This window comes from Bison bison, unplaced genomic scaffold, assembly GCF_000754665.1.
Source record: "Bison bison bison isolate TAMUID 2011002044 unplaced genomic scaffold, Bison_UMD1.0 scf7180017864499, whole genome shotgun sequence".
Taxonomy (NCBI): Eukaryota; Metazoa; Chordata; class Mammalia; order Artiodactyla; family Bovidae; genus Bison; species Bison bison.
The window spans coordinates 10,174,454-10,186,402 of NW_011495058.1; the positions used below are offsets into that span (position 1 = coordinate 10,174,454).

At 40.1% G+C, this 11,949-nt stretch overlaps 1 protein-coding gene across 1 annotated transcript in view; it reads left to right on the plus strand.

The window, feature by feature from the left end:
• Window positions 1–11,949, plus strand: part of AMPH (amphiphysin) — a 218,625-nt gene that overhangs the window by 165,275 nt on the left and 41,401 nt on the right. The window contains exons 13-16 of the mRNA XM_010829124.1: window positions 799–915; window positions 5,375–5,398; window positions 6,906–6,929; window positions 9,732–9,764. Coding sequence (XP_010827426.1) covers window positions 799–915; window positions 5,375–5,398; window positions 6,906–6,929; window positions 9,732–9,764 — 198 coding nt within the window. The remainder of the gene's footprint in view (window positions 1–798; window positions 916–5,374; window positions 5,399–6,905; window positions 6,930–9,731; window positions 9,765–11,949) is intronic.

The window sequence follows — 11,949 nt, forward strand, 5'->3', positions numbered from 1 at the left end:
TACTGGCACAAAGACAGAAATATAGATCAATGGAACAAAATAGAAAGCCCAGAGATAAATCCACGCACATATGGACACCTTATCTTTGACAAAGGAGGCAAGAATATACAATGGATTAAAGACAATCTCTTTAACAAGTGGTGCTGGGAAAACTGGTCAACCACTTGTAAAAGAATGCAACTAGAGCACTTTCTAACACCATATACAAAAATAAATTCAAAATGGATTAAAGATCTAACGTAAGACCAGAAAATATAAAACTCCTAGAGGAGAACATAGGCAAAACATTCTCTGACATACATCACAGCAGGATCCTTTATGACCCACCTCCCAGAATATTGGAAATAAAAGACACCTTCCTTTTTAAATCTTAGCTTCCCAGGGGGCATCACAGCAGTGAAATGATGTGATTACATCATTTCCAAGTCTTAGATCATTTTATTTACTTGGTTCTCTGTAAATTTTGACTTGAGTTTTATGAGCTGGCAGAGAAGGAGATTCCTTGGATCTTGCTGGCTTTAGGATACATTTCTCAAAAATTCTATTTGTTGCCTGAACTTGGAACTAAACAAAGAATAAGGATTGGAGCCTGGGCAATGTACCTGAGCAACTTGGCCAGGGTTGGCTATTTCCGCCTCTCATCATATAAAACTCTGGGAGCCCGTGGATGAGCCAACTAAATGGTAAATTATCAAAGCATGCTTTGGGAATATCAAATAAATTCGAGGATTATGCATGGATGAGGTCATGAAATCTGATCAGATTCAAGCTCATACATACTTTATTTTATTTCAGCAGAATGAAATCCCTGAGGTGAAGAAAGAAGAGACCTTGCTGGATCTGGACTTTGATCCTTTCAAGCCTGATGTGACCCCTGCAGGTTCTGCTGGAGTGACCCACTCACCCATGTCACAGGTATCAAGTGGATTTTTTGATGGTTGGGGCTGATAATTTATAACCTTTAGTAAAGCTCAGTAAGGCATTTCCCTGATCCCTCTCCCTTTCACATGACTATTTCTTTTCACCTGACAAACATATCCTAATGGGAAGGAAGGATAGAGAGAGGACTTGATCGATGTCAATTATTCTCAACCTCCCCTACTGTTAGCTTTCTCTACCCACAGAGTTGGGATAACACACATTCCAGTTTGCAGGAATCATCCATCTCAGAGTTACCCATAGTTCCACATTTGTACTCTGAAGTGTCCAGGCTTGGATGATACATTCTATGACTTCCCTAAGTAAGACTCTTCCTCTTGGCTTGGGGTTTAATCTTCTTACTGTTTTCTCTACTGTTTTTCCTCATACTTTGTAAATTAAGTCATTTGGCCATCACCATGAGATTTTGTCCAAACAGGAATCTTCTTCAGTCTTGATAGTTTTGAACTTGATGCTGATACTCATGATGCCTATGTGGTCTTTGTTTTTAATTTATTTATTTTAATTGGAGTATAATTGCTTTAAAAAGTTATGTTAGTTTCTGCGGTACAACAATGTGAATCACTATACCTATACACAAATCCCCTTCCTCTTTAGCCTCCCCTCCATGCCCACCCCACATCCCACCAGTCTAGGCCATCACAAAGCACCAATCTGAGCTCCCTGTGCTATACAGCAGCTTCCCACTAGCTGTCTGTTTTACCTATGGCAGTGTATACATGTCAATGCTGCACTTAATTGGTCCCACTCTCTGATGTTTACATGATCTTGATGATAACTTGATGCAGAGTTAGCCTTGCTTATCCATGCTTACCCATGTCCACAACTTCCTCACTCTCAACATTCTTCCCATTTCAGTAGTTATTATGATCATAATGTCTGTCAGGGGGATACTGGTAAAGTAAAAGTAAAGTGAAGTTACTCAGTCGTGTCTGACTCTTTGTGACCCCATGGATTGCAGCCTACCAGGCTCTTCCATCCATGGGATTTTCCAGGCAAGAATACTGGAGCGGTTTGCTATTTCTTTCTCCAGGGGATCTTCCCAACTCAGGGATCAAACCCAGGTCTCCCACATTGTAAGCAGACGCTTTACTGTCTGAGCCACCAGGGAAGGTCCAGAGGGATACTGGTAGTGGGTGCTGAAATGACCTGTGGGTAATTTCTCTGGAATATAGTTACTTTACAGTCGTCTATGGTAATGGAAGGAAGTTAACTCAAAATATTTGCTACCCAGAAATTGTTTATGTCAGTATTTTTGATGTGGTTGGGGCCTCACATTTGAGTCTGGGAAAATCCAAGGATGCTAGAATATAACTTCAGATTAATTAATCAAAGTGTAGTGCAAAACTCAACTTAGATATTGAGACCCAACTCAACTTCTTGGTCTTGAGGCCTACTTGATACCTGATGGTAAATCACTGGGACACAGACAGCTAACTGTGACCTCCAGTAAATAAAGCATCTCTCTAATCCACACTTTGTTCAGAATGTGATCAGATTTATGCAAGCCTCCATGTTGTGATATTAAAGCAATAAAAATCTGAGATGTCAGTAAAGCAGGCGATTGAGTAGATTAGATGCTGGTCTGAAAGGTATTTAGCAAAAGAAAAAAATGGGTTTCTTAGATGAATGTTTTAGGAAGTTTTATTAAAATTCCCTTTTAGGATATTCATGACATGCCTTAGAATATTCAGTTCAGTTCAGTTGCTCAGTCGTGTCCGACTCTTTGTAACCCCATGGACTGCAGCACACCAGGCCTCCCTGTTCATCACCAACTCCCGGAGCTTGCTCAAACTCATGTCCATCGAGTCAGTGATGCCATCCAACCATCTCATCCTCTGTCGTCCCCTTCTCCTCCTGCCTTCAATCTTTCCCAGCATCAGGGTCTTTTCCAGTGAGTCAGTTCTTCACATCAGTTGGCCAAAGTATTGGAGTTTCAGCTATAGCATCAGTCCTTCCAATGAATTTTCAGGACTGATTTCCTTTAGGAGTGACTGGTTTCATCTCCTTGCAGACCAAGGGACTCTCAAGAGTCTTCTCCAACACCACAGTTCAAAAGCATCAATTCTTCAGTGCTCAGCTTTCTTTATAGTCCAACTCTCACATCCATGCATGACTACTGGAAAAAGCATAGCTTTGACTAGATGGACCTTTGTTGGCAAAGTAATGTCTCTGCTTTTTAATATGCTGTCTAGGTTGGTCATAGCTTTTCTTTCAAGAATATTAAAGGCTGCAAAAAGTCCTGCACTTGTAATTAGCCTCTAATTAAAATACATAAATTAAAAAAAACTATTTAGATTTGTTTAAATTAGTTTCTCAAATTTGTTTGACCTCAGAAATGTGTTCCAATGAAACGTTCTTAGCATTCATGGGAGTGGTCCCTAAAACTCACTTTGGGAAATGCTAATGTGGTCATTGTCAGCAAGTTTGAGGGTTCTATCTTGTTGATCAAGCAAGGTAGAACGTGAATGTACGTATCATTCAGAATATCTCCTTGGCAGAGCTTTCTCATTGGATAGACAGCCAGCAGAATTCAAGGGACTTCTGCCTTCTCCAACATTCACTATGTTAGTGGCAGGAGGAAAGTTTCCACAGTGGATGCTGTGATGATCAGGGGATGAGATGCCATACCATTTCAAGCTGCAAGTTTGACTCAAGAGAGGAATCTCTTTTCTATCAAGTCATGGTTAAATGAATTCATGAATCACAGAATTTAAGACTAAGAGATTTTTTTTCAGAATTAAACAACAAAAAATGACCTGGGTTAAATATTCAGAGGTCTTAGTCTCTGGCAGAAATTCATTACTGCCATCAGGGCAAGCTGTATGTGCCCTTCTGCTCTTCCCTCGGGTCAGGTGATAAACTGCTCTGGCTTCCCAGTGGCCGTAATTGAGTCACCTCACTGCAGCATTGACCTGTGATCCAACTCTAGTCACATAGCTCATCCTTGGTGAAGAAGAAAAGTCTTAGGCTGGGATGACAAAAATCACAGAGCTGTTAGATTTTGCTACCTTCTGTCTCCTTGACTCAACGTGATATCCCTTCCCCATCGCCTGATCCTGTGTTTTAAATTGCTGTTCTTTCTGCTCACGGAGCACCTCACCCTGTGATCTCTGCAGCGTCCACATGAGTTAACATGTCCTTTCATGATCGTAAGGAGTGATAAACATGACGTTTCACATTGCTGCCTTCCTTCAGAGAAAATGCCTGTGCTTTCTGCATTAAGCAGAGATGAGTAGGAGCTTTTAGGAGCTGTGATTCTTAAAGGGCTGTGAAGCAAGAAAACATAAACCATCTAGAAAACCAGAAAATGCATGTAGGGTGCAGAAGGACTCTGTGTACCAGTAACTGGCTTTCAGTTGTCGTGTCATTCTACAAGTGAGTGCTAATCTAGAGACCGACCAGGCTGCCTAGAGCTGCAGGGGAGGGGGACATTAGAGGAGGCCCAGACCAGCCTGAGGGGGTTTTCAGTTGGAACCACAGGGCCTGTCTTCTGTAGTACAGAACCCTGTAATCCCATCTGGAAACTGTCATATTTTTCAGATGAAAGTGTCAGGCTCTCTAATTTTCTGTGCACATTTAGAGATTCAAAACAAGAAAACCAACATGGATGCAGTCTAGTCACAAAGGCATGAACAGAAAACGATGTGGCTTTAGCAGTAATTCTCGGTCATGAAGGAATTAAGAAAGAGAGGTCTCCTCCACTGTTTACACACAGTGGAAGTCCTTTCAACCATTTGGATTTATTCCCCAGGATCAATAAGTTTCATAATTAAAATGCCAGGAATAAGTGTAATTCAGCCACATGTCTTAGGGGGCACTCTGCTAATTTGCATGATGGCCAATTAATTGAGCTGTGTGTTGTCTGATTCAACATATTGAAGAATTGCTTTTCTGGAGGTCATTTACCATCAAACAGGTCATCCTCTTTAATTTGATAGGGGAGTGGGGTAGAATAAATAGCATTTTGAAGTGACTAGGATCTGCATTTCCTCAAAGAAGTGATAAACTCTAATATCTGGACACCTTGTTTACTTCACTTTAATTGTGTGTGTATGTGTGTGTGTATTAATGTAAGTCCATTCATCATACTTTGGATATAGATTTCACTCACAGAGTGAAAAACAGATTGACACATGTGGATATTTTCAATAATCTACATTAAATATAAGAATGTAAAATTTAAAATTTGGTTCTGTTATACTTGCACATTTCAACTCCCAATACCACATATGACTAGTGGCTGCCATATTGGACAGCATGGACATGGAACATTTTGTCACCAAAGAAAATTATATTGGGCAGTGCTGTACTAAACGTTTCTAAAATGTTTATGATTCTGTTTCAAGAACTTATATCACCTCCGTATTTTTTACATGCTTGAGGTTTATCTGCTGATGGTTTTTTTTTTGTTTGTTTGTTTGTTTGCTTTCAGACATTGCCCTGGGACCTATGGACGGTAAGAGAACTCTTATTTTAATGTATCTGGATGGCTAGATATTGGGAACCTTGTTATATTTTATCTATTATGGAAAGAAGACCCAGACATTTTTGATGACAATCATCAGCTCCCTGATGATTTCTAAGCATTTATCTGCACCCAGAAACAGTGGCAAGGAAAAGAGTAAATACCAGACTCTTGGGTGAGCAAGAATTCAGTGTTGTGCCCCTTCATGCATCTTCTTTGATTATCGGTGGCCAGAGGAAATGTTGTAGTAAAGGGCATATATATTTGTTACTGCTTATAGAATACATGAAAAGTATGGATGAGAAAATGTAAATGACAAGCTATTCCACACAGGGAACCATTAAAACTTAAAAATTTTTTTTTTTGCCATGAGGCATGTAAGATCCTAGTTCCCAGACTAGGGATTGAACCTGAATCCCTTGCAGTGGAAGTGAGGAGTCTTAACCACTGGACAAACAGGGGAGTCCCCAGGGAACGCTTTTTTTCATTATTATTTTCACTGAAGCTTAGTCACAGAGGATTTGAGCTTTAGAGCCAGACATCCCTGGATGTGAGTCTACACTGCAGTTACTATAACAACATGACTTTCAGCAAGTTCTGAAACTCTTGAAGCCTCAGTTTTTTCTCATCTGTAAAATAAGGGTTATGACACCTACCTCAGAGAATTGTGTGAGGATTAAAGGAGATAATATTTGTAGAGTATTTAGCTCAGTATCTGTCATATATTGATACAAAGTCTATATTACTGCTGATGTTATTTATTCAGCTAATCTGATGTGCAAGGGTGAACATTTCCAAAATTGAGAATTGAGACTAAAGCACAGTTTGGTGGTGGCAACATCTGTGAAATTAAGAAAATAACTGCACCCATATGAAGCCCCATTTCTCTTGCGTTTGGGCCCTTTTCTCCCCTGTCTTAGAAGAGCCCTGGGTCACGTGATCTTAAGAGCTCAACTTGAGTTTAATGTTTTCTTCTCTTTTAATGAGACAGCAACAAGAAAGTTGGGTAGATATAACTATTCATGAGCCTGGTCTTCTGAAGTGACATTGCTCCTTTCTTCCCTTAAAACAGAAAGATGACTATTCCCTTCCCTTCCTCAGGAGATTGAAGCATCATGGAAGGCTCTCAAGAAAAGGGCTAAAAAGTTTCTGCATGAAAACATCTTTTATAGGGAGGTGGTTTTACTTGGATATTCACAAAAAGGGCTGACATTCAGAACATTGGGATTCTATAACCATAAAATGTTTTTGTTGATTTTAGAAAGTGACAGGGGCTAGCTTCATGTTTCAATTGTGTAGTCTTCACAATAGTGAAACAAAACTCATTTCTATTGCAAAACAAATTGCAAAACTTAATCTTAAACCAGTAAAAGTCAAAGTCTTCAACGGTGTGTTGATTTTGGTCAGTGTGAGATTTTAATGTGCTAGGAAATTTTCTTTTCTTGTCTTATGATCATGCATATGCTTATTTATTATTATTATTTTTTTACTCATACAGACAAGCACTGATTTGGTACAGCCGGTAGGTAAATATCCAGAAAATTCTGGATTTTTTTTCATATTTAATATACATTGTATACAGAGTGTATTATCTTAGAATGAGCTTTCATTTCTCATGGCATTGCTAGTCACAGACGTAGTGTTATACAATTTAATTTACATACTCTGTAGCTTTATTTAACTGGTGCTACTCTATTGAAGACTTTTGTGTTTCTCATCAAATCTTATCATGATCTATTTCATCTTATGTTTTTTTTTTTTTTTTTCTTTGCTCTTCTGCATACTCTAAAGACTGATTCTTCAAAAAGTCTTTCCCTGTGTAACCTGATTATGGAGGAAACTCCAGACAGTGGGTTGACCGAAGAAATTCAAAGATCTCAGATTGATTTAGGTGCAATTATTTGGGGCCCCGATGGTAGTACAGACAGTGTCAGCCAGAAAATGACCCAAGATGGGTCACAGGAAGACTCTGCATGTCTCTCTGAAGCAGAACAGGACCTGGGATTGTCCACTGGAATGTTTCCTTCTGCTGATTGGCACACTGTAGCTGGGCAGGTTGAAAATGTCCTGCGGCCAGCCCCTCTATGTGGAGATGAACAACTGCCCCCAAACCCCATGCCTGGGGCTGCTTGTATGGAGATGGAGCATCCTTATGATTTACCTGACTCAGAGATACCAGCCATGGAAACTAGTGGCCTGGTCAAAGAAAGTCAAGAAGATATTAAAAAGTCAGAAGAAGAGGAAGAAAACCAGAAGACTGAAGATTCTATCTGGGCAGGTGTGGAGACATATGAAAAGGTAGAGGCTGGAACTATTGGTGTCAAGGACCTAGAAGGGACAGAGGAATTTGAAGAGAGAACATGTGAAAGTACAGGAAATGGAGTAGTAGATCTTTTTAAGACACTAGGAAAGCAAGACCAGGAGACCTTAAAAATCAATGAAGAGGAAACTAGGAAATATCTAAGTGCTGAGTGTGAAGAAAGCATAAAGACTGATGAAAAGTATCTTGAGAAAACTGACATATTAGAAAAAGACATGAAAAATGTAGATCAAGCAGATGAGTTTAGTGACAGAGCCCAAGGGCTAGATGAAGGGAATCAAGTAGTAATAAGTAAATGTGAAATTATAGAGAGTTCTGGAGCTAACGGTGCCAGTCATACAGATATTTTGATTCTGCCTCCCCAGGCTGACTCTGTGTCTAATACTGAAGATGCCAGCCCAGAGGGATGGTTCTTAGCTGAAAAAGACGAAGATAAAAAATTAATAGGCCCTCCTAGCCATAATATAATGTATCACTTAGCACAGGGGAGTACAGATGCTAAAGAGATTCAGTGTGGGGCTGTGTTACATGCGTTTGGAGCTGACAGGGATGGAAATCAGGCTATTGTTTTATCAGTAACACACAAAGCAGCAACTCAGTCTAGGACAGATCTTAATTCTGCTCTGGGAACTGATGCAAACAGAAGAGACTGGTGTTTGTGTAAGACAGAGGATTCATTAATAGAGGGACCTGAAAGTACAGGGACTAGGAACTGTAGCCAAACCATTAACTTGCCAAGAATTGCAAAACCGGGGCCTTGGGGAACAGATCCAGGTCAAATCCGACAGCCAAGCTTGGATTCAGCAGGGAATAATGTAGAAATAGTAGAATTCTCTGGTATACCAGATGGCCAAGCAAGTGGATTTGCCAGTTGTCTTGATTCTATTAACCACTGGTCTACCAGAGGCATAGAAGGCTTAGATAATTGCAGGGAATGCTTAGATACAGTTGGAAGCAAGAAAGGGCTGGAGGTGGATTTACTAGCAGATGTAGGTGGGAAACAAGTCATTGGTAGCTGCTGGGAAGAAAGCCAAGAGATAGCTATACCATTGGTTCTGGGAGCCTCCCAGAATGCTAGCACCGAGAGTTCTGCTAGTCCCCAAGACAATGACACCAACAACTCAGATTTATCTGAAGATGAAATTGCTAACCAGAGATATGGATTGTTGTACCAAGAAATAGAGGCTGATAAAGAAGAGGTACTTACCCCAGTATGTAGTATAGACTAGCCAAAGACTTCTGTAGGCTCTGTTTTTCCTAATGTTTCTCACCTACTTCATCATCCATCTATGTCTTCTCCAAGGTCTCCCTCATCTCCTTAACAGATTGTCATGTGCCTCTTGAAATCTGTGCAAACCAAACACAAATAGGTTGACAAAAAAAAAAAAACAGACAAAAAAGACAACCAAAATGACAACAGAAAAAGCAGAATGATTGTGTTGGGAATTGATGAGAGTCTATTTTACCATCCCATTTATTGTGTTTATTCTTTCTACTTTCAGTTTTATTGTTCAAGCATTAAGATACATAGAAAAAACAGACTAATTTACTGTTCCCAAAGTGGTTACACCCCAATAAAAGCACATGAAATGTTTCTACCAAGGTCCATTGAAACTATAAAATCTCATAATAGCTGTTCATTAAAGTGATGTATTTAGAGAAAAGTACTGGATGTGCTTCTAGAGTCTATCAATGGCTAAAAAAAGAACTATTTAAACCCTCATGGCTCTTGTATGGAATCATGTTCTCATTATCAGGAAAGTAGGCTTTGGTTAGCCACATACCAGCAATAATTATAAAACTAATGTTTCCCTTTTTTGTCAACCTATTTAAAATAATACAGTATGGCCTTTTCCATTTCCTAAGCATTTGAATGCACAGCGACCTTTTGTATTATTTTAAAATTTGTGGTGGTCTTCAGTTTCCCAATTGTCTAATAGACATTTATCAATCCTACAGAAGTAATGAAAAAAATAACATACTCTGATTTCCATTTCTGTTTAGGCTTCTGGAGGTTCATTTAATGGATTCACCCAGGTAAGAAATTGACTTACTGGTAAAATTCATCAGTTGAGAACGTTGCAAATTTTAAAAATATGGAACCTCTGGTCACTGGAATAGCATAATGTTAAAAAATAAAAGAAAAAAAGAAAAAAAATAAGTATGTCAATATAAAATTTGACCCCACTTCTTGTGAACTTAGTAATGGAAATAGTAATAGTAGTAAGGTTGCAGGGTTGTTGTGAAGGTTAAATGAGATGCCAGTGCAGAGACAGTCTAGAAGCCTGGCACATACTAAGTGCTCCATGACACTAACTGGCTATTGGTAATAAGGTATACTATGGAATTCTGATGGTTCCTCCACTAGAAATTTGAAGTTGTCTTAATCTGAGAGATCTGCTAGGCTCAGCAGCCTCTTCTTGGAAAAGAAGAGATAGGATTGGTTGGATCTAATGAGATGGCTCTTTAGACAATATAAGTGATTTTTAGGAGCCTCCTTCTAAAGATTCATTTAAGAGTCATACTACACAGAACCTTATTTTTTCAGTGGTTCTTCAGAAAGGAGCCATTGGAAGATCACAAACCATTGACCAGGGTGGCTCTGGCCAATAAGCCAGCATTTTCCTTGGAAGTCTGTGATGGAGGGGCCACACAATGGACTGTTCCATTCACTGCATGTGTCCCAACAGATGGACAGTGTAACCCATATGAAAAGCAGACCACATGGCTATCAAGTCATGGAATAAGTTCTGAAAACTTCTTCAAGGGAGACTTCAAATATCTGCCTAGCTGTGATGAGTGTTTCGTCTCAGATCTTACACATGATCAGTTTTGAATATCAACCTTCAGAATTTCTCCATTTAAAAGTTTGACAACTTTGCCACGTGTGATCTATAAAAAGAGAAAACCCACTCACACACTTGCACCTGAATACAGATACACACAAACACACAAACACACAGAGAGATGATAATGTATCTTTCCATAGAAGCGAACTCTTTCAAAAGATTGGGTTTTAAGAACTGTTCTTTATGTCTCATTTTTAAAGTCTGTATTTTTATCAGTTATAAACGCACATCATTTAAAGAGTTCAGTTCGGTCACTCAGTCATGCCCGACTCTTTGCGACCCCATGAACCGCAGCACGCAGGCCTCCCTGTCCATCACCAACTTCTGGAGTCCACCCAAACCCACGTCCATTGAGTCGGTGATGCCATCCAACCGTCTCATCCTCTGTCGTCCCCTTTTGCTCCTGCCCACAATCTTTCCCAGCATCAGGGTCTTTTCAAATGAGTCAGCTTTTTGCATCAGGTGGCCAAAGTATTGGAGTTTCAGCCTCAACATCAGTCCTTCCAGTGAACACCCAGGACTGATCTCCTTTAGGAGGGACTAGTTGGATATCCTTACAGTCCAAGGGACGCTCAAGAGTCTTCTCCAACACCACAGTTCAAAAGCATCAGTTCTTCGGCACTCAGCTTTCTTTATACTCAAACTCTCACATCCATACATGACCACTGGAAAAACCATAGCCTTGACTAGACGGACCTTTGTTGACAAAGTAATGTCTCTGCTTTTTAATATGCTGTCTAGGTTGGTCATAACTTTCCTTCCAGGAAGTACTTCAGTTCAGTTCAGTTGCTCAGTCGTGTCCAACTCTTTGCAACCCCATGAACCGCAGCACGCAGGCCTCCCTATTCATCACGAACTCCCGGAGTTCACTCAAACTCACGTCCATCGAGTCAGTGATGCCATCCAGCCATCTCATCCTCTGTCGTCCACTTCTCCTCCTGCCTCCAATCCCTCCCAGCATCAGGGTCTTTTCCAATGAGTCAACTCTTCACATGAGGTGGCCAAAGTATTGGAGTTTCAGCTTCAGCATCAGTCCTTCCAATGAACACCCAGGACTGATCTTTAGGATGGACTGGTTGGATCTCCTTGCAGTCCAAGGGACTCTCAAGAGTCTTCTCCAACAACACAATTCAAAAGCATCAATTCTTCGGCACTCAGCTTTCTTCACAGTCCAACTCTCACATCCATACATGACCACTGGAAAAACCATAGCCTTGACTAGTTGGACCTTTATTGGCAAAGTAATATCTCTGCTTTTCAATATGCTATCTAGGTTGGTCATAACTTTCCTTCCAAGGAGTAAGCGTCTTTTAATTTCATGGCTGCAATCACCCTCTGCAGTGATTTTGGAGCCCCCCAAAATAAAGTCTGTC